This window comes from Cynocephalus volans, chromosome 8 (assembly GCF_027409185.1).
Source record: "Cynocephalus volans isolate mCynVol1 chromosome 8, mCynVol1.pri, whole genome shotgun sequence".
NCBI lineage: Eukaryota > Metazoa > Chordata > Mammalia > Dermoptera > Cynocephalidae > Cynocephalus > Cynocephalus volans.
Window position 1 is genome coordinate 139735278 of NC_084467.1, and position 24435 is coordinate 139759712.

The 24435-nt window shown below is 39.7% G+C and overlaps 1 protein-coding gene across 9 annotated transcripts in view; it reads right to left on the reverse strand.

The window, feature by feature from the left end:
• The window catches only part of LOC134384636 (tRNA-splicing endonuclease subunit Sen15-like), a 38555-nt gene extending 20191 nt beyond the window's left edge, over nucleotides 1–18364 (reverse strand). For all 9 annotated transcript variants that reach the window (XR_010024257.1, XR_010024256.1, XR_010024258.1 and 6 more), the window contains exons 1-3: nucleotides 18236–18364; nucleotides 15710–15791; nucleotides 15270–15405 (exon numbers count right to left, since the gene is read on the reverse strand). Coding sequence is in view for 2 of the 9 variants with exons in the window: in XM_063106290.1 (XP_062962360.1) it covers nucleotides 15270–15405; nucleotides 15710–15791; nucleotides 18236–18361 (344 nt within the window). In the remaining 7 variants the exon portion in view is untranslated. The remainder of the gene's footprint in view (nucleotides 1–15269; nucleotides 15406–15709; nucleotides 15792–18235) is intronic.
• Nucleotides 18365–24435: the final 6071 nt, after the last annotated feature.

The following is a 24435-nucleotide window of genomic DNA, read 5'->3' on the forward strand; positions in this document are numbered from 1 at the left end:
GATTAAGGATAATGACTCAAGCTGGATTTTGAAAAGTAAGCATCTGCCTGTCCAAAGAGCTATTGAGACTGGAGAATGACATTTCTGGTTGAAGAAATATGTGCAAAGGCACTGAGGCCTGAATGAGTATGGTATGTCTATGGAAGACTTACCTTAGAAAGAATTATATTTAGACGATAGTAACCCAAGAGTCTTAGGAATACACATATCATGTCCTAAACTTTCAGCCACCCCTTTCTAACATGTTCCTGAGAGAACTATATACCTATAGAACTATGGTAAAGGAAAGAAAGTCATGTGCCCCATTCTCAGATGAAGCACCAAAGAAGCCTTATTCATCCACATATTAAGTCCCAAAGAAAAGTTTCAAAGATAACAGAACGCCTCCTTGGGAATCAAGCCAATGCCTTCCTAGTAAAAAGTCAAGGCAGCTAAAATCCCAGGGGCTTTACTGAACAATCAAGTGCCTGTGTGGCTATTCACCACAGTGGGAAGTCATTCTGCTAAAATAAACCACAAACTTTTTTTCTTTTCTTTTCTTTTTTTTTTTTTGAGGGTAAGAGGAAAAAAGAGCTGTGTCAATTAAAACAAGCTGCAAGAATTGGGGGTTTCACCAGCAACAGATTTCCAATAGAGGTAGAGTGAGGACACACACTCTTGATATGCAGCAAAACCAAATGACAGAAGACATTTTACCAGTTCTTAGACTTCAGGCCTCAAATAAAATAATGGTCATTAAATGCATCTGTAGAGGCAGTCTCTTCCCTAGAGAAACAATGCTCAACATCACTCAGCACTTGGGAAATGCAAATCAAAACCACACTGAGATACCATCTCACTCCAGTTAAGATGGCTAATATCCAAAAGACTGAGGATGATAAATGCTGGCGAGGTTGCAGAGAAAAAGGAACTCTCATACGTTGTTGGTGGGACTGCAAAATGGTGCAGCCTCTATGGAAAATGGTATGGAGGTTCCTCAAACAATTGCAGATAGATCTACCATACGACCCAGCTATCCCACTGTTGGGAATATACCCGGAGGAATGGAAATCAGCAAGTCGAAGGTATACCTGTTCTCCAATGTTCATCGCAGCACTCTTTACACTAGCTAAGAGTTGCAACCAGCCCAAATGTCCATCATCATCAGATGAGTGGATACAGAAAATGTGGTATATCTACATAATGGAATACTACTCTGCTATAAAAAAGAATGAAATACGGCCATTTGCAATGACACGGATGGACCTAGAGAGAATTATATTAGGTGAAATGAGTCAGGCACAGAAAGAAAAATATCACATGCTCTCACTTATTTATGGGAGCTAAAAATGAATAAATACACAAATAAACTGGGGGGGGAGAAGAAGACACAACAGTTACAATTCCTTGAAGTTGATACGACAAGCAAATAGATATAAAGTTGTATGGAGGGAGGGGGTAGAGGGAGGAGGGGGGAGGTTTCGGTAATGGGCCACAATAATCAACCACATTGTATATTGACAAAATAAAATAAAATAACTAAACTAAAATAAAATAAATGCATCTGTAATAAAAACTACACTTTTGGAGAGTGGAAATATTTTTTAATTACAGAGAAATAATAATGGAATGTCCTTTAAGGAAATTAAGGATTAAATCTCATAACTAAAAATGTGTTTAGAAATGTTCTAAAGAAGGAACTCAGCTCTAGTAACCATTTACTCCATTGTTTGTATACCAAGACTTGATAAACTATGGTTGCCTGGTTTTTTTTTATGGTCCATGAGTCAAGAATGGTCTTTACATCTTCAAATGTACATTTTTAATGGTTATATAAGTACCTACCTAATAGCCCCAATTTTTCCATTCAGTCCACAAAACCTGAAATATTTACTATCTGGTTTGATGACTCCTATTCTATACCATGAAAAAGGGTAAGAATAAGAATTATAAGTATGAACCCAGGGCAATGTACTCTTTAAAAAGACACTAGGGAAAAAGAAGGGGTGAAAGGGCACGGAAACACGGATGAAAAATAATTTAACTAAAAGGTAAGGAAGCTATTCATAGCACTGGCAGATCACCTCTTCAGACTTGTGATTTGTACTTTGTCCTCACGACACACATTATAGTTAAAGTGTAAAGTGTGGAAAATGGTGATAAACCTTGGAAGCAGATGAATTTTGTAGACATTCTAATTTTTTGGAAACTCTTGGAAAGTTGCTTGCTCGTATGTGCTTTAAGGTATCATTTAGCAAGTTTCTGCTGCAGGAACTTAGTAGCTGAAAAGAGTTCATTCAACAAATACTTATTTAGTACTATGTACCAGGTACCAGGTTACGTACTGGGGAAATAGCAATGAACAATCAAAGAATACCAAATACACAATATTTTGAGTAGCAATGTGGCAAGTGTTATAAAGGAGGACCACTCTTAGTTGGTCCAGGAGGCTTAAGAGTGGTAACAGAGTGGTAACGCTTGCCGTGGAAGTGGTGAGAAATGGACAGATTCCATAGGATTTGTTGATAAATAAATTGTGGCATATAAGAAATGGGAAGAATATAAACTAAGAAATTATAGCAAGGTTACAGCATTCAAGGGTAATATACAAAAGTCCATTGTATTCCTACATACCAGCACTGCTGAATTCTGCCAAACGTTTAAAGAAGAATTAATACAATTCTTCTCAAACTATTCCAGAAAATCAAAGCAGAGGGCATTTTCCTAAACTCATTCTATGAGGCCATCATTGCCTTAATACCAAAAGCAGACAAGGACACAACAAAAAAAGAAAATACAGGCCAACATCCCTAATGAACACAGATGCAGAAATTCTCAACAAAATACCAGCAAACCAAATTCAACAACACATCAAAAAGATTACATACCATGATCAAGTGGGATATACATCCTAGGGATATAAGAATAGTTCAACATATGCAAATCAATAAATATGATAAATACATCAACAAAATGAAGAAAAAAAATATATGATCATCTCAATAGATGTAGAAAAAGCATGTGACAAAATTCAACATCCCTCTGTGATAAAAACTTTCAACAAATTAGGTAAAGAAGGAAAGTATGTCAACACAATAAAGGCCATATATGATAAACTCACAACTAACATCATACTGAATGGGGAAAAGTTGAAAGCTTTTCCTCTAGGAATTAGAACAAGACAAGGATGCCCACTCTCATTGCTATGATTTAACATACTATTGGAAATTCAAGTCAAAGCAATTAGGCAAGAGAAAGAAATAAGGGGTATACAAACTGGAAAAGAGGAAGTAAAATTGTCCCTGTGTGCAGATAAAATAATTTAACATACAGAAAAATCTAAAGAATCTGTCCAAAAAAAACCTCTTAGATCTGATAAATGAATTCAGTAAAGTCGCAGGATATAATATTTACAAAAATCATTGGTGTTTCTATATATACTAACAATGAACTAGCTGAAAGTGAAATCAAGAAAGCAATCCCATTTACAATAACTACCAAAAAAACTCCAAAAAAACAAATAAATTTAACTGACGAGGTGAAAGATCGCTACAATGAAAACTACACAACACTGATGAAAGAAATTAAAGAGGACACAAAAAAATTGAAAAATATTACATGTTTATGGACTAGAAGAATTAATATTATCAAAATGAACATACCACCCAAAGCATCCTACAGATTCAATGTAACCTCTATCAAAATACCAATGACATTCTTCACAGAAACAGAAAAAACAATCCTAACGTACAAATGGAAACACAAAAGACCCCAAATAGCTAAAGCAATTTTGAGCAAAAAGAATAAAGTGGGAGGCATTATACTACCTGACTTCAAATTATACTACAAAGCTATAGTAATCCAAACAGCATGGTACTGGCATAAATACAGACACATGGATCAATGGAACAGAATAGAGAACCCATAAATAAATCCACATAACTATGGCCAAATTATCTTTGATAAAGATGCCAAGAACTTACATTGTTAAAAAGACAGCCTCTTCAATAAACAGTGCTGGGAAAACTGGATATCCATATTCAGATGAAAGAAACTATAAACCAATCTCTCACCAGATTCCAAAATCAGCTCAAAATGGATTAAAGACTTAAATGGAAGACCTGGTATCACAAAACTACTAGAAGAAAACACAGGGGAATCACTCTAAGACATCAGTCTGGGCAAAAATTTCATGGAGAAAGCTTCTAAAGCAGAGGCAACAAAAGCAAAAATAAACAAATGGGATTATATCAAAGTAAAAAGATTCTGCACAGCAAAAGAAACAGCAACAGAACAAAGAGGCAACTGGCAGAATGGGAGAAAATATTTGCAAACTATTCACCTTACAGGTATTAATATCCAGAATATACAAGGAACTTAAACAACTCAACAGCAAAAAACAATCTGATTACAAAATGGGCAAATGACTTGAATAGACATTTTTCAATAGAAGACATACAAATGGACAACAGGTATATAAAAAAATGCTCAACATCACCAATCATCAGGGAAATACAAATCTAAACCACAATGAGATATCATCTCACCCCAGTTAGGCTATTTTCAAAAAGTCAAAAAATAACAAATGTTGGTGAGGGTGGGGAAAAAAGGGAACTGTTGTGGGAATGTAAATTAGTACAGCCATTATGGAAAACTGTATGGAGATTCTCAAAAAACTATAAATAGAACTACCATATGATCCAGCAATCCCACTGCTGGATATTTATCCAAAGGAAAGGAAATCAGCATACCAAAGAGAGATGTGCACTCCTACGTTTATTGAAGCACTATCCACAATGGCCAAGATATGAAATAAACCGAGGTGTCCATCGATAGTTGAAAGGATGAAGAAAAATGTGGTATATATACACAATAGAATACTACTCAGCCATGAAAAAGAATAAAATCCTGTAATTTATAGCAACATGGATGAACCTAGAAGACATTATAATAAGGTGAAATAAATCGGATACAGAAAGATAAATATCACATGTTCGCACTCACATGTGGGAGCAAAAAGAAAATTTTAATGCATTTTTAGAAGCGGAGAGCAGAACTGTGGTTACTAGAGGCTGGGGAGGGGAGATAGGGAAAGGTTGGTTAAAGGATGCTAAATTACAGCTAGATCAGAAAAATAAGTTCTAGTGGTAGTGCTAGGCACCTATAATTAACAATAATTTATTGTATGCTCTCAAATGGCTAGAAGAAAGGAACTCAAATGTTCTCATCACAAAGAATGGATAAATTTTTGTAATGATGAATATGAAAACTACCCTGTTTTCACCATCACACACACATTGTACACATGTATTGAAATAAAATCTGTACCTCATATATATGTATAATCAGTACATTTCAATTAAAAATAAATTCCTTTTAAAAAATTAGCAACAACAACAAAAATAACTTTACTTCAATAAAGAAAACAAAAACAAAAATCAGAAAATCATTAACCATTTTCCCCCTCATAATTTAGATCCTTCTGAAAGTCACTTAAAGTATTTTCCCATTTACAACTACCTGTAATACTAATACTATTACAGAAACCTGTAATAGTTGTGGCAGAATATAGTCTGGTGTAATATACTTCTTTTCTTTTAAGGCAGTCAGCAAACATCAATGGCAAGGTGGTCCAAACAGAAGGTAATCAAGCTATCCAAACACAAATTTGACTTCATTTGCAACCTCAGCACTGTAAAAGACAGGTCCCTAGCTTTTAGTAAGGATTCCTGTGGTCATCTCATCTTTAAATCCATCAGATCTCTTTGACCTTTGTAAATCTATGAATATAATTTTATACTATTGTTGTGTCTGGGGAAACTGTACTCATACTTCTAGTCATTTACCAAAGTTGCTACATGGATTCCTTAAATTCCCCTTAGCAAGAAACGTCTAGAGTATTCTCCATATGGATACACCATTCATACACATAAATTAATATGGTATTTTATAATGCAAACTAAAAATTATTTTACATTAGTTTTAGGAAGTATTTTTAGATGGGAAAAAAAGGAGAGGTGTCCTTCCCTTCAAGAAACACTAGCAATTAATCACCGTACACTCCATCAGCATAATTTCCCTACCAGATCAGAAATGGGAACTTTACCAATTTTATTCTCCCACTGGAGATCAGCAATTAGCATTAAATCAACATTTTCAAAAGGACTAGTATACACAAGACTTTCTAATACCTGAAAATATGACAAAGTGTTTTAACTATGTTCATATACTACGTATAACTGCTTTACAGAAAACACTAGTCACAAACTATACTTGTGCTCAAAGTAATGCATTCACTTAAAGGCCATTTAAATGCACATTTACCCTGTAATGAGAACTGTTTCCACTCTTGCCAGAAACTATATAAACAAAATCACCAGGCCCAAAGCCTGGGAAAATAAGTGGGAAATGGATAGAAAAACCGTTTAGGCATTCTCAGAAATGCACACAGATATAACATTAAATGTTGCCTAGAATTGTTATCTTTTATGGGGTCAGCAAACACATATATAATATAAAATAAATAATGGAAAGAATAAATCATGTAAATGTATATGCCACTCTGCCACTCAACAGTCAAGTGGCAAGACAGCTATTAAAATGGTTGTAACTGATATAGTGGGATTGTTTGTCATCACTAAGGAAATGTCTTATAACTAAGTTGTAGTTAATAATATAAATGACAGAGTTTGGTCCAGTTTACGAACAACAGATTCCAAAACTTGAAAACTTCAACTATCTCAACAGGAGATAGTTATCAGGCCTGGTATGCTATATGCTCTTTGTATTATTTACAAATTAATATTTCTTAAGCCAGGCACAAAAGTATTTATTATAAAAGAAAAGATGGATTTATATGATTATATTCAAAGTTATATTCAAATTAATAACTATTAAAAAAAAACAAATTAACAACTGTTATTCATTAAAGGATACCGTAAAGATAGTGAAAGATGGATTTTAAAATTGCAAAGCTTAACCATCTAAGGATTATTATCAAGATATATAAAGAAATCATACAAGTCGATGAGAAACTACAGGCAACCCAATAGGTAAAGGATATGAACAGGCATTTCTTAAGAGAGGAAATAATAAATAGGCAAAGAAATGTCCAATATTTTTAGTGATCAGAGAAATGCAAATTAAGACCACAATGAGATAACTCATTCAACGGACAAAACTTTGAAAGTCTGACACTACCAAATGTTGGAGACGATACAGTTCCAATGGATCCTGTTTACACTGCTGGTGCAACCACTTTGGAAATAGTTTGAAATTATCTCCTACAGTTGAATATTTTTAGTAACACTCCATCATCAGGAGAGTGGGTGTGAAAACTGAGATACAATGACACTATGGAATATACAGCAGCCTAAATAATGCACAATAGCGAATTAATTTTAGCAATATAATTTCCAGTACATAAGGTGAGCCTCAAAAAGACTGCATATCTTTTAAAAAGATAAAAACTTCTAAAATAAAACAATTCCCAGTGAATATGGGATTCAGGATGACAGTTACCATAGGTCAGTGGAAGCAGGGAAAGGAGGGGTCCCATAAGATTAGATCCCAGTAATTGTTAAGTATCTAGTTTGTTTTGGGTGGTGGGTTCAGAGATACTTGCCACATTATTAAAAATAACTAACTAAATAAATAAATAAAAGCCAGGCATGGACTAAGAATGAGAGTAAGTCATGAAACAAAGATATGTTTAATCCAATTTTGTGCACCTAAGATTTATAAAAAAGCCACCTCACCCCACCAAAAAAAAGAAATGCATTAGTTAAAAATCTTAAAAGTTTTTTTCCCTCTAAGATGGCTGCCTAGAGAGGTATGGCGCTAGCCCCCTTCCCATAAAAAGAGATCAAAACAACAGACAAGTATATTTTGACTGGAACCGGAGGAAACACAGTGCAGAGCACCAGGAGAGTAAGGAGATTCTTGTGAAACACAGAAGAAGGGAATGGCGCATAGAGGGCAGAGAAGAGCAGGGCATCCAGCCTTAGCCCTGCTACGGGGACCCACCCAGAACCAGGCGGAGAGAAAGGAGTGTGGAAAAGACCCTGGCTATTCCTACCAACGCCACAAATGCCAGTGATCCCTGCCTTGGGGGGATCCCCAGTCTTTTTGGGACCCACACCTGAATTCACTCAGTACCCACTCCCCCCCAAGCTGGCAAGCAGACCTACTGAGCGGGAAATCAACTAAAAAGTAGCGAGTCCCCACATTCATCACCTGCCTTGCATCATGGCCTGTGGAAGCTAAACCTACAACAAACTACTTGGTCCACAACTAACCCAGCGGCAGCCCTGACTCCCACTGGGACCCTCCACAGGCACCCACAGGCACACACAGGCACCGATAGGGCCACAATCCCAAGGACTTGAAGACTAGACCCGTGTGCTGAACCCAGCCAGCCTGGGTCCCTTTGTCTAGAGGCACTGCCTGCATTTTGTGGTGCTCACTTGGGCACTGGCAGGGTAATAGCACAGGCTGCCTGGAGCCTCTGACAGAGTGACTTAGACCCCAGTGTCTGGATTAACACAACACCCTCCTCCTCCTCCCCAAGGGAGGATGCTTCTGGGCTCAGCTGCACCCTTGCAGGCTCACATGGGGCTCAACAGCGATTGGGTAGCAGCTTTCTCTTCCTACAGCACACCTTCAGAGAGCCACTGGGTCCCGCATCATTCTCACAGGCTTGCTCCAGGCTCAACAGCTGAGCCAGTGGCCCTGTACAGACCTCCCAGGAACTGCTGTAACAGTATACATCTACCCACTGGCTGACAGCGGACCACCCACCCTGACAACAAACCCACCCCAACAAGAAACTGCCAAAGGCCCTTCCACCTAGGCCATGGCACTTACAGACAACTCTAAGATTGAAAACAGTAGAAGAAGTTGCAATGAAGGCTGCACTACCACACTGACCCAGATCCAAACTTAAAGTGACCAACTAACTGTCAATATAGAATACTTCTATAAGAAACAGTCTCCCCCTTCAAAAGCCACTCCCAGAATTGAAAAAAGTGACTACACAACCAGATGCCCAGATGAGAAACATGAAAAAACAAGGAAGCTTGACTCTCACAAAAGAAGACTAAAATTCTCCAATACCAGACTCCAAACAACAGGAAATTGACAAATTGCCTGAGGAATCCCAAAGGACAATACTAAGGAAACTCAAAATGATGGATGAAAAAATAAATAGAAATCACAATGAAGTCAAAAAGAAATTTGAGGACATTTACGGAAAATTCAACAAAGAGATACAAGCCATAAAATAAAAATCAGCGGAAATCCTGGAACTGAAGAATTTATTCAAAGAAATAAAAAATAATCTGAGAGCCTAAACAGCAGGCTGGAACGAGAAGAAGAAAGAATCTTCAAACTAGAAGACAGGCTTTTTAAACTAACACAGTTGGACCAAAAAGAAAAACAAAAAAGAATTTCAAAAAATGAAGAAAAACTGCAAAATCTTTCTGATAACCTGAAGTATAAAACATCTGTATTATAGGTATGCAGGAAGGGGAAGAGAAAGGAAGAGATATTAAAAACCTATTTAATGAAATTACAGCTGAAAACTTCCCAAATATTGGGAGAAAGATGGTCTTTCAGATTCAAGAAGCTCAAAGATCCTCAAACAGATTCAATCCAAAAAGGACCTCCCCAAGACACACTGTAGTCAAATTATCAAAAGTCAAAGACAAAGAAAGGATTCTAAAACAGCAAGAGAAAAGAGTCAAATTACCTATGAGGGAATCCCCATCAGGCTAACGGCACACTTCTCAACAAAATCCTTACTCTCTCTCCAGGAGAGACTGGGATGACATATTCAAAGCACTGAAGGAAAAGAAACTGGCAACCAAGAATACCATATCCAGCAAAGCTTTCCTTCAGAAATAAAGGAGAAATAGCATCTTTCCCAGATACACAAAAACTGTGGGAATTCATCATGACAAGACTGGCCCTTCAACAATCCTCAAAGGGGCCCTACATCTGGAATCAAAAGAGAGATATATGTCACCATAAACACACGAGAAAGAATAAAAACCACTAGCAGAACAGATACACAAATGAGAAAGAGGAAGAAAATGTATTTTATCACTACAAAAAAACACCCAACAGCAAAGATAAACAATGAAAGGGAAAGAAAGGAACATAAGAAATATAAAATTATACAGAAATTAATAAAATGGCAGGAATAAAGTAATACCTTTCAGTAACAACTCTGAATATAGACGGACTAAAATCCTCACTTAAAACATATAGACTGGCTGAATGGATTAAAAAACAAAAATATATAGACTGGCTGAATGGATAAAAAACTAGACCCGACTATATGCTGCCTACAAAAACACACTTCACCAATGAAGACACACAGACTAATAGTGAAGGAATGGAAAAAGACATTCCATGCAAGCAGAAACCAAAAACAAAAAGGGGTTGTCATACCTGTAACAGATAAAATAGAGTTCAAACCAAGAACTATAAAAAGAGAAGAAGAAGGACATTACATAATGATAAAAGGATCAATGAAGCAAGAAGATATATCAATCATAAATATATATGCACCCAACATCAGAGCACCTAGATATATTACTGGATCTAAGGGGAAAGGTAGACCCCAACATAGTATCAGTTGGAGATTTGAGCATGCCACTCTCAGCACTGGACAGATCATTTAGACAAAGAATCAGTAGAGAAATATTGGATTTAAACAGCACCTTAGATCAAATGGACTTGACAGACATATAGACAACATTTCATCCAATAACGACAGAACATAGAATCTTCTCATCAGCAAATGGATTATTCTCCAGGACAGACCACATGATAGGTCACAAATTAAGTCTCAACAAATTTTAAAATATTGAAGTCATATCAAGTATATTTTCAGACTACAATGGAATAAAATTAGAAATTAACAACAAATGAAACTGTAGAAATGATACAAATTCACCGAAATCAAACAACATGCTCTTGAACAACCAGTGGGTTAAAGAAGAAATAAAGCAGGAAATCAAAAAATTCCTTGAAGTGAATGAAAATACAAGCACAACTTTCCAAAACCTATGAGATACTGCAAAAGCAGTACTGTATTAGTCTGTTTTGTGTTGCTATAACAGAAATACCTGAGACTGGGTAATTTATAAAGAACAGAGGTTTATTTCGCTTACAATTCTGGGACAGCTGCATCTGGCACGGGCCTCAGGCTGCTTCTACTCATGGTGGAAAGCGGCAGGCAGCTGGCAGGTACAAGCAGATCACATGGCAAGAGGAAGAAAGTGGGGGGAGGTCCCAGAGTCTTTTAAACAACCAGCTCCGGTGGGAACTAATGGAGTGAGAACTCACTCATTAATCCCCCCTCCCCCAGGGAGAGCACTAATCCATGCATGAGGGATCTGCCCCCATGACTCAATCAGTTTCCAACATTGCCACATTGGGAATCAAATTTCCACATGAGTTTTGGTGTGGACAACACATCCAAACTCCATCAAGTACCAAGAGGGAAGTTGATCGCAATAAGTGCTTACATCAAAAGAACAGAAAGACTTCAAATAAACAACCTAATGTTAAATCTCAAAGAACTTCAAATAAACAACCCAACATTAAATCTCAAGCTAACCTAATGTTAAATCTCAAACTGACCTAATTTTAAATTTCAAAGAAAAACAAGAGCAATCTAATCCCAAAACTAGCAGACAGAAAGAAATAATTAAGATCAGAGCAAACTAAATGAATAGAAACCAAAAGAATGATACAAAAAAATCAATGAAACGAAAAGTTGTTTTTTTGAGAGGACAAAGAAAATAGACAAGCCGTTGACCAAACCAACTTAAAAAAGAGAGAAGACCCAAATGACAAAAATCAGAAATGAAAAAGAAGACACCACAACCAATACCCAGAAATACAAAGAATCATTAGAGACTATTATGAACAACCCTATGCCAATAAATTTGAAAACGTGGAGGAAATGGATAAATTCCTGGCATATACAAACTACCAAGACTGAACCAAGAAGTAATAGAAAACCTGAACAGACCAACAACAAGCAATAAGATTGATGCAGTAATCAGCAGTCTCCCAACAAAGAAAAGCCCAGGATCAGATGGCTTCACTGCTGTATTCTACCAAACGTTTAAAGAAGAATTAACACCTATCCTTTTCACAGTATTCAAAAAAAATCGAAACACAGGCCATTCTTCCAAATTCATTCTATGAGGCCAACATCACCCTGATACCAAAATCAGACAAAGACAAAAGAAAAAAAGAAAGCTACAGGCCAATATCCTTGACGTACACACACACAACAGTCCTCAATAAGATATTAGCAAACAGAATACAACAGCACATCAAAAAGATTATACACCATGATCAAGTGGGATTCATCCCAGAGTTGCAAGCATGGTGCAACATATGCAAATCAATAAATGTGATACGCCACATTAAAAAAACAAGGACAAAAACCATATGATTATCTCAATTGATGTTTGACAAAATTCAGCATCCCTTGATGATAAAGACCCTCAACAAATTAGGTATGGAAGGAAAGTATCTTAACACAATAAAAGCAATATATGACAAACCCACTGCCAAAATCATCCTGAATGGGGAAAAACTGAAAGCTTTTCCTTTGAAAACAGGAATAAGACAAGGATGCCCACTCTCACCACTCTTGTTCAACAGTGTTGGAAGTATTAGCCAGAACAATCAGGCAGGAGAAAGAAATAATGGGCATCCAAATTGGAACACACGAAGTTAAATTGTCACTGTTTGCAGAAGACACAATTCCACATATGGAAAAACCCATAACCTCTACAAAAAATTTCTAGAGCTCATAAATAAATTCAGTAAAATTGCAGATACAAAAAAAAATCAGTAGTGTTCTCATACACCAAAAACAAACAAGCAGAAAAAGAAATAAAAAAAAGCAAGCCCATTTACAATTGCTACCAAAAGAATAAAATACCTAGGAATAAATTTAACCAAAGAGGAGAGAGATCTCTACAATGAGAACTACACAACCCTGTTGAAAGAAATTAAACAGGACACCAAAAGATGGAAAGACATTCCAAGAGCATGGATTGGAAGAAATAATGTTGTGAAAATATCCATACTACCCAAAGCAATCTACAGATTCAATGCAATCTCCTTCAAAATACCAATGACATTCTTCACGGAAATAGAAAAACAATCCTAAAATTAATATGGAAAAACAAAAGAGCCTCAATAGCCAAAGCAATCCTGAGCAAAAAAGAATTAAACCAGAGGCATTACACTACCTGACTTCAAACTATACTACAAAGCTATAGTAACCAAAACAGCATGGTACTGGCATAAAAACAGACACTCCAACCAACGGAATAGAATAGAGAACCCAGAAATCAACCAAGGTACTTACAGCCAACTGATCTTAGAGAAGGCACCAAGAACATACATTGGGGAAAGGCCAGCCTCTTCAGTAAATGGTTCTGGGAAAAGTGGATATCCATGTGCAGTAGAATGAAACTAGACCCATGCCTCTTACCATCTATCAAAATCAACTCAAAATGGATTAAAGACTTAAGTATAAGACCTGAAACTATAAAACTCCTAGAAGAAAACATTTCAGGATGTAGGACTGGGCAAAGACTTTATGAATATGACCCCCAAAGCACAAGCAACGAAAGAAAAAACAATCATATGGGATTATATCAAACTAAAAAGCTTCTTCACAGCAAAGGACACAATCAACAGAGTAAAAACATAACCTACAGAATGGGAGAAAATATCTGCAAACTATACATCCAATAGGGAATTAATATACAGAATATACAAGGAACTCCAACAACTTCACAGTCAAAAAACCCCCAAATAATCCAATTAAAAAATAGGCAAAGCAGTTGAATAGATATTTTTCAAAGGCAGAATAGAAATTTTTCAAAGGAAGATACATGAAAAAATGCTCAACATCACTAAGCATTAGGGAAATGCAAATTAAAAACACACTGAGATAATAACTGCATTTAGATAACCACATTGAGTCACCCCAGGTAGACTGACTATTATCAAAAAGACTGACAATAATGAATACTGGCAAAGATGTGGAGAAAAGGGAACTGTTCTACATTGTTGGTGAGACTGTAAATTAGTACAGTCATTATGGAAAACAGTACGGAGGGTTCTCAAACAACAACAGATAGAACTACCACACATTCCATCAATCCCACTTCTGAATATATACACAAAGGAATGGAAATCATCACATTGAAGGGATATCTGCACTCCCATGTTCATCCCAGCTCTATATACAACAGCCAAGATATGGAATCAGCCTAAATGTGCATCGATGGACAATTGGATAAGGAAAATGTAGTATACATACACAATGGAATACTACTCAGCCATAAAAAAGAATGAAAATCTGCTATTCTCAGCAACACAGGTGAGCCTGGAGAAAATTGTTAAGTGAAATAAGCCAGGCAAAGAAAGAGAAATACCACATGTCCTCACTCATAAGTAGGTAGGTAGGTAGGTAGGTAGGTAGGTAGGTGGGTGGGTGTGTAGGTGGGTGGGTGGGAGGAAAGGAGGGAGGGAGGGAGGGAGGAAGAAGGAAGAAGGACAGAAAAAAACAATAAAATGTCAAATTTTTAGTAGAGAACAGACCTATGGTTACTAGAGGTGAAAAAGGGGGAGAGGGATGGGTGTTAGCAAGTAATTGAGTAAGGGACACAAAGAATTATTACTATTTGTAATGATGAACATACTAATAATATTGATTTGATCATCATATACTGTCTACAAATACTGATAAGTCAACTTTGTACCCCATAAATATGTATAATCAGTTATGTTTAAATTCAAAAAATAATTCATTTAAATCTTAAAAATATATTAAAGAACAAAAAATTTTTAAAAGTCCCACAGCTGCATGAAGCTTTCTTTGACTTCAATTTGCATGTTAATCATGCTCTTCACCAATTCCTATAGCAGGTATGATTGGTATCACATTGTATACCTTACAATATATGTTGTTTCAAATGTAATGGCTTGCCTCCTTACCAAGAATATAAATATTTTCTGTTTCCTTAAGGATAGAATTTCTACCATTTATTCTTTCTCTAAGTGTTAAATAAATACTTGTTAAACTCTCATACTTAATTCCTCAAATGACCAAGAGTAAAGCTATGATCCCTGTACCCCAAATTCCTTTAAAAATGTTATATTACTACCTTTAATTTAATGATTCCTAGTGCTTTACTCAGAAAAGGAACTAATCTGTTAAACAAAGACCAAAATCACCGGTTCACCTGTTATGGCTGAGGGAAGCAGTGATGGGTACAGGCACCACAGTCTGTAACCCTTCCCCTTCTAGCTCTGTACCAACAAGGCAGATGAGCTGGAGTTCTGGTAATCCCACACAGCTTACTTCATGCCAACTTTTACCTGAAAGAGCATCATTGAATGGACAATAATGTTCATCAAAAGCAAAAGATAAAAATACCAAACTTCTACCTAATACTCAGTTGAGCAAACACCACTTATAATGCCACCGCCTCTCTTTACTTTTCTAGTATTTTCTGTTACAAAGTAATTCCCAATATAAATGAAGAAATTACAAAATTGACAAAATTAATAGCAAATGCATAAATGATTGCTTAATATAATGCCAACGATGCTATACCCCAACTCAATCCCCCAAACCCATACCACAGCCCCAATAACAAAACAATATAAACAAATGACTTACTCTCCATGAGGTCCAGGTAAACCAAGAATGCTATATAGACTTGGGTGGCATCTCCTATATCTAATTCCATCATTTCTAAGTACTGAAAATCAAAATGCAATTGTCAAATAGAGAAGGAAGAATCTTTTAATCATTTCTTTCAATCAACAAGTATACATTAAATATCTCTTCTAGGTAATAGCGGTAGTTAAAAAGCAATATAAGATCTGACCTCTACCTCTAAAGAATTTGCAATTGTTAGGATAAACACATGCATACTTACAATTATTAGGCAAATAACAATATACGACATTAAGTGATTAAAAACCATGTGAGTGGAATAAAAACACAGAACCCAACAGGTCAGAGGAGCTTTACTCAGGGAGATTGGTTGCTGAATGCTTCATGGCAGAAGTGGGATGCAAATTGAGCCCTGAAGGACATGATTTGAGTAAATGGAGAAGTAGAATAATAGTGTGGGTAATCACACAAAGGTGGGAATAAACCACACATATTTAAGGGCCTATAAAGAAACCTATCTGCCAGGAGTAGAGACATTTTTTAATAGGATTTTCATTGGGACATGTTGGTGGGGAGCTTCTATTTCCCTGGTCTCTTATTTGCATGGAAGAGAAAGTCTGCTAGAATACCATCCCTAGCCTCTCTCCTCACCCCTTTTCACTCAAGAGTAGGGAGTTATTTAATTGCTGGATTTTAAAGAAGGAACTAAGCAAGGTGCTCCTTCTTTCAGACTTGCTGGTCAGCATAAGGGAACATTTTTCAGCAGCTTACTCCTGCAGGGAAAGCCTGAGACTGTCTAGCTACATCAGTGACTAGGTGGATAAGCAAGGCTAATGCAGAGACGAGGTTTTGACAGACTTGCATGGGGGCAGATCTGAAGTCACATTCCCCCATGCGTTTCACCATAAGTGTACGGGTGCAGGAGAATAGGGGTGTTATTAGTTGTCTACCTGAAGCCTCAAATGTGTTTGAAAATGACACAAAAAGTAATTTCAGGCCAGGTTATAAGGTCTTGGTGGCCAAACTAAAAGTCTGAGTTTTGTCCATAAGGAAACACTGAGGATTTCTAAGCAGTAGAATAATATAAGTGCTGTGTGAGAATGACAAATCTGATACCATTTTACTGGATGAAACTAAGTAATTTCCAAATTGAGTAACAAAAAAATTGGACTGGAAAAACACTCACTATTATTTCTTTTCTTGTTTTTAAAAATCAATTCAGGAAGAATAATCAAAAGGGAAGATTTGGTGGTCATGATCTACACAGCCATTAACTTCAAAGAGAAAAAAAATCTACAAGCATGAAAACTGAATAGCAACACCAAATCTCGATGAGGCTTTAAAAATGTGTTATTGGTGTTTCATTTATTAAATACTTACATAGTGCTTTCTATATGTCAAAAATATTAACTGATTTAATCCTGTAATAACCCTACAAGGCAAATACTATTATTATCCCTGTAATTCAGGTGAGGAAACTAGGTGTAATGAGATGGAGCCACTTGGCCCAAATCACAAAGCTGGGAAGTGACAGAACCAGGATTCAAACTCAGTGAGTCTGACTTTGAGTTCATGCTCCTAACCACTATGCAACCCTGCCATGTTGTTTTCTTTTTATGGTACTAAATAATACTTCCATGCTATTGTTTCTTTTTCTCACTTGTTGGGGGAAGATGAAGGGGACAGAGCAGGAGGATAAAATCAAGTGAGAAGACAAAGAAGGCTTAATTCTTTTCAGACTTATATCTATAAAATTTTACCTTTCTTGACTGTTTTCAGATCATTAGGAATTATTGTTCTCAAATAGAAGAGTGCAATTCTACTAAAGTACCAGACCAATCCCAGAGATTCTTACAAAATCCACATCTCTGCTCACTGTCCATTCACTGTTTGGGACATTACTGGTACAAGGCAGCAATTTCCCAAGCAGAAGCAAGCAAGGGACTAATCATCTTTACCTCCCTTGAATACAGAAAAATATACTCACAATGTGAGTAGCTCTGCTTTAGGCAAGAACCTATTCAAACTTTCCAAGAAATCAGATAAATTAGGAATCTGCACCTGTGCAAAATCATGATGAACACTCTGGGTCCAAGGCTAAGGTAAACGTGACTGTACCTAAACCTCTAACATGACGGACTCCTAGTTCATTATGGCCCACAAACTGTCTTGTATGGTTAATGTGAGAATTAAAGAAATTCACCCCCCAAACGACCTCTATCTAAACAACAAAACTCAGGTATTGGTGGAGTGCTCATTGGGGGTCTCCAGCTTGAGGAGACTTTAATGTTTTGCCTTCAGTCTAAGGATGGCTTTGGTGAGGGGCTGGGGAAGGTGTCAGAGCGATCGTTCAACACGTCTAAACAAACAGAAACGATACTGCCTGAAGCTGGCAGTAGTGCACAGCGACCCCCGCCACCCACCGCACCCTCGGCTGTCCGGCCGGTCGGAAGGGGAGCGCGGCCCGGGAGCTCCGCCTGCGGCCGGGGGCTGGACCGCCGCCCGGCTCCTCTTGCGCCTCCTCACCTTAGGGTGGGTGCCCATCCAGGCGTCCTCAGGGGCCCACGAGGGAGCGCCGCCGCCGCTGCGAACGCCGCCCGGGCCCAGACTGCCGCAGCCGGCGGTCGGCTCGGCATCGCCGCGCTCCTCCATGCCGGCCCGCAGGGCGCACGCGTGGTGCACCACGACTTACGCCCGGCCGGAAGCAGGGGCGCCCATGTCTGGGTTCCGCTTCCCTGCCCTCTGCAGCATCTGCGCTGGAGGGCTCAGGTACTGGGAGGAAAGTGAAATCAGCCCCCTCCCTCTGACAGTGGTAGCTAGAACCTGTGCAAAAGCAGGTTCTAGTTTTACTCTGCGTTTATTATTAAAAGCTGGGCGGATTCGAGCGCGAGGAAGGTTCAAGCGAGCCCCGAGCCCAAAGCCCTTAACCCTCCTTAAGTCAGTGCTGCCTGCAGCTTTCTTGAAAAGTAGGGGTTAAGTCCTCTTTGCCTTTAGCATTGGGTCCCGGTCTCCTATTCCTGGGAATTTAAACCCTTATCCAATGCCCTGTTGTAGAAGTTTAACATCGAACCATATTTTTAGGGTGGACCTACCTTTCCGGATTAGAGGAAACATGAGTTGTTGAATGAGTGGTCAGAAAGGGAGGATAGAAACCAGCATAAGTGTGTGACCTGGAAGCCAAGGAAAGGCAGAGTAGGACATAGCATTTCTGGTTTTACTCTATGTAAAACAGGGAAACATTAGAGGCTCCTGTTATGTTTTCATAGGGTCAGTCTGACGGACTGAGGTGTTGAGAGTAGGTTGTAGGGGACAGGGACTGATTAGGAGCCTAGTGTATTAACCAGGGCAAGAACTGACTCTCAAAATTCAAAGTCCCAGATACATAGGGCAGAACTTCCACTTTCAGACATGATAGACTAAAACTCTAGTGGCTGATCCTCCAGCGGAAAACAACTATAGAACTTGGACATGACACAAAAAGCGACTGCCTGAATATACTGGAATGCAACACAATCAGAAATTACAGAGGAAAAAGTGAACTTGATGGTAGAAATCATCCAAAGTGAACTGCAAAGAGAAAAATAATTTTAAAAAATGAGCAGAGCCTCAGAGACTTGCTATATGATTTTTAAAAAAATCCCACATACATGTAAATGGGATAACAGGGAGAGAAAAGAAAAAGAATGGAGCAGGAAAAAATTTAGAGAAACAGTGGCCAAGATTTCTCCAAATTTGATGAAAGGTAGATATTTGCTTATACAAAATGATAAACTAACACCAACTAAAATAAATACAAAAATGTCCGCACTATAGTCAAACTTGAAAGTCAAAGATAAAGAGAAAAGTCTGAATGCATCAAAGGAAACACAATACATTACACTCAGAGAGAAGTGTAGTTATTCTTGAATATGATATACAGCCACATACAAAGATTCATAAATTGCCCTAGAATACATTTCATTTGAAAGAAGTCATTAACCTTTACTTCCCCAAAGCATCTGCTAAGCCCCAAAGAAGCAAACAGCACTGAAATCAGTAGGCTTACTGAAGCACTGAACACTGACACTAATTCAAGTAATTGGAAGTTAATAAATCTTTCTCTCTGACCCCTAGTGATACTAATCGGTTCACATCTGGTATTTATGGAAGCATTTTGTTGCTAATATGAGTAGAGGGGAAATTTTATAAATTGGTAAGAAGATCCAGTGGGATTAAATACCATGTGAACAAGGCTCAAATATCTCCAGGCAAAGATTTTCAGTTTCTGCTTAAGATTTTAAAAGAGGGGGGGTGGGGAGGGAAACCTAGAATGATGAAGAAAGAACTGTAAACTGAAAAAGCAACAGACAAATGCTATTCTTTGGCAAATAGATTAAGTACTGTTGCTCAGAGAAAGCATAATACATTTAAGCATGAATATTGAATGCTTCCAACTTTTAATGTCCATGTCTATTTAAGCCAGTTGAAGAATGAAAATAAAGCGTCTCTTGGATTCCACATTAAGCAATGAAAACTTTTAAATAGGACTTGGTGATTGGGAATGCCTAAGAATGAACACAGAAGGATTTGGGAACACTTAGACAAGTATAGAATCAAAATGGCTTTTTGGCAATCTAGAGAACAGGGTAGAGTTTCAGCTTCTGATAGACTGGAAGATTTCTCCTTTTGTCAGTGCTTCAGTAGTTCCCCTCTCACCGGTTCCCCAATTAGGCACAGAGCCAGGGGCAGCCCCAATGGGGAGAGCTGGACTCCAACACAGCGTTTTCCACTCCAGCGCAAAGCCAGGCGTGCAGGCCCCGAAGGGAGCTGAGGCCCGCAGCTGGAGGTGTGCCCCTGGTATTCAGACATTCCCGGCAGACGAAGTCATCTGAGATACACAGGATCTGGCAGTCTGCTTGTAACGATGCAACTGTGATCATTCATATGACACAATAACAGTCAATAAGAACGTCAGCCTAACAATGAGTCAAACAACCTAATGACCCCTCAGCGTTTCCTAACTTAAAAGAACACCCAGAGAGAAACACAAAATTATAGACAGAAACCAATGACACTAATATACCATTTACTCCTTCACTGCTCATAATTATTCATTTTAAAATGATAAAACTCATTATTTATTGCAAAAAACGTAAATCTTACAAATGAACATAAACTAAAAAAGCAAAATATCTACTCCTCCTTCATTCTAATCCCATCCCGTGACCTTTTCTCAACAGATTGTAGTATGTTCTTCTAGACCTTTCTGTGTATGTGTGTACATATTTAAACACACCTGCCATGTACATACGAGTCAGCATGGGTTTGTCACTGAACTGTGTGTTACAGACACCTCTCTATATGCACAAAACAGGGAAGGAGGCTTGCAGGAGGAAAACCTGACTTCTCACCCTAACTGTGCCACCTGTGAACTGCGGGAACCGGGACAGGTCCGCTAACGCCACTGACCCCTATCTGGAGAAGAGATATAAAAACACCTGCCTTCATCCACCTGCTGATTAGCTGTGATTTCAAATGACACAAAGACAATAAGGACATTTTGAGGCACCTGGAGAGAGAGACAATTGTTAAGTCTGCAACTACCTGCCAAAAGTCACAAAAGGAAGAGACTGAAAGAGGTAAAATGGTTTGGTGAAAATCAATCAGCACTCATGGAAATCAACTCAAACAATTTGCTACCTATCATAGGAAAAATGACATAGAAACAAAGTGTGCTGCAACGCATACGGCTCCAGTCCTGCTGGAAGATGATAATCGCAGTGAACAAATGCTGAGTGGATATCTATGGCACCCACGCACGCACATATGCACACATGTGGGCACACACATGCATACGCATGCACAGATCATGCACACATGTGGGCACATATGCACACACACCCTGAGGCATCCTCCCTGGGACAGATCAATGCAAAGACATCAAATTATACTATTAACTCAAAGAGGCTCTTCCAGTGTCCGGCCACAGGCCGGCCTTAGTGACTGGGGCCGAAGGGACGCGCTCTCGGGGCCACGCGCCGCCCATCCCCCGGCCCCACGAGCCGGAACCCAGCCTGGGTTCTAGAACCCCAGCTGGTGCAGGCTCCTTGGAAACGGTCGCCAGTGCCTCGTCAGTGCCGTGGTGGCCGCGGCTTCTGCAGCACCTGATTCGGGCACAGAGAGCGGGACGCGGCTGGGCCGGGGATCAGCCTCACCGTGAGGGGCGCCGGGGGTCCACCGTGCCCGGACTGCGGCCCGGACCCTCGGGAGCGGCCCCCTTGCCCTCGCCCCGTCTGTGTGTTGGCGACCCTTCATCACCTCTCATTGACTCACCTATCACTTTTCCTTCCCTCCTAGACATCCCCGGCTGTCCGGACCTGCTGGCTCTATTTCCATCGTGGAATTTGACTTTGGGCTGGAAACTGAGGTAAGTTAGGTTGACTGACCAACCACTGGAGAAACCTCTCCCAACCCTTCACGACTCCTGTTCCTTTAGTGCTCACCAAATCCAGCCCAAGAATTCAGGGAGCCGTCAGTCCTTCCCAGGAGCTGACTGCACACATTCCTATAAGACGCCTGATGGGTTCTATACCTGTCAGTGCTGCTGGCTCTGTGCTCCTTCTATGCTTTTCCTGAAAAGCGACTGGGTGGTGTGTGTGTTTGACTTGCTCTCCCCCCACTGGGAAGTTGGAAAAATAGGTACCTGAAGCACACTTGTTCTCAACAACTAAAAAGTACAGCTTTGCAAACAAAATACTGCTGGGTTTGCTCTTTATGTGAGGGGAATTCTGAAAGGACGAGTCGACACCAGTTGCCGATCCACTGGAGAGAGCCCGTTTATGAGGCAGCACACACACATATATAGGGCTTTAAGGGGAAAGCTGATTGGCTTAAAATACAATCCCTACTTAGCATACCGCATGGGGTTTGGGGGGAGCTGATTGGTGTGTAATTCGCGACGGCGGGAAGGAGAATACGGAAGAGAAGGGCAACCAGCGCCATGATGGGGTGTGGCCGAGAAGGGCTTATGTGATGGGGTGTGATCCCTTGGGGCATTTGGGTCCCTACATTCCTCCCTTTTTCTTGTTTTAGGAAAGGGGATGTTGAAGTCATCGAGCTACTTCCTGCTGAACTGGGGTGTTGTGGGGGGGCAAAGGGAGGAAGGTACATAAATACCGATTATGAAACCCCAAAGGAGGGTGGAGAAACAAGTCATTTCAAAAGGGGAAAAGTCCATAAACGTTCCTTGAAGCCACAAGTCGCACATGCACCGGTTCCATTGTTCGTAGTTGGAGACTGGAGGGAGGAGCCAGGCGTTGGTGGCGAGGGCGTGTAGGACGCGTTCCCTCTGGAAGGTGGTGTCTCTTCAGCATCGGCTGAGGCGCTCACGAGATGAGGCGGGGGCTTCATCGGTATCTAGAAGCTGGTAGTTTCTAAGCAAAAGCTGGTTAAAGGCCTGATTAGAGATTTTTCCCACTTGGGCTTGAAGAAACCTAATGATACAGGGCAAGAAAAGGCAGGTTATGAGGATAATGATTAGAGGTCCCAAAATGGACCAAATCCAAGTTAGGACAGGGCTTAAGATAAAGGAGGAAAAGGGGTTAGAACTGGATGTGGTTCGTAGGCTGGAAGCCGAGTCGGTGAGTCTGATGATGTTTGTTTCCACCAGACCAGATTCATTGATATAGTAACAGCATTCTTCCCCAAGGAAGATGCAAGTACCTCCTTTTTCTGCAGTGAGGAGGTCTAGTGCTCTGCGGTTTTGGAGGGTGACCTGAGCTAAAGAGGTGATCTGTCTCTGTAGAGAGGAAAGAGATTCGGCAGTGGAGGTCAGAGCCCCTTCAAGTTTAGCATTGATGTCTTCGACCGCCCATAAACTGTGCCCTAAGGCTCCTCCCGACAGGCCGGCTCCGACCGCTGATGTTGTTAAGGAAACACCGACCATGATTGGGGGGAAGGTGGCCCTTTTTTGTCTTGACGGTGGGTGAAGAAGATGGAACAGTTCTGAATTGGAGTACAGAGTGAGTTGAGGGACGATGGTGACAAGAAGGCATGGGACAGTAAGATTAGGCAGGATGGAGGTAGAGAGGGTTCCATTGCACCAGAAGAAAGAGCCTGGTGGGGCGACGGTGTGGGTATGAATGGTTGTGTTAAGATCACAATAAGACGGGGGAGAAGTTAGGGAGGAAGAGCTTCCGATGAGACAGTGACGGGGCAACAGAGTATTGTTGTCTTTGTCGTCGGGCTCCCAGAGAGGGACGCCCGGAAGGTTAAGGTGTTCTGGTGGTGGGGAGGAGGTAGCATTGAGAGGAAGGGATGCATTTAAGGGGACGGCCGCCAGGAGCGGTTGCATGAGAGAGGCGCAAAGAAAACAATTTTCGGGAGAGAGAGCCGGCGAGGTGTGGGTGAGAAAGATGAGTGTTTCAGAAATGATTCGTTGCCAGGTGTAAATGGATTACCTGGCAGGGCAAGTTTAGCAGCGGTCGGAGTGCAAAGGATGACAGAACGTGGGCCTTCCCACTTAGGGGTTAGGGGGGTTTTGGGTTCTGGGGAAGTGTAGAATACTAATTGGCCTGGGCTGAGTGAAAGGTTATTTGTGGAAAGTGACGGATCTGGAAGTAGCCAGTCCTGGTGCTTCCATAATTCGGTGCGAAGGTGGGAGAGCGAGGGTAAGGCCATAGCGGGTGGTATGGGTCCTTTGGTTGCTGTGATCCCCGGGGGTGGGAGGGGCCTACCATACATGACTT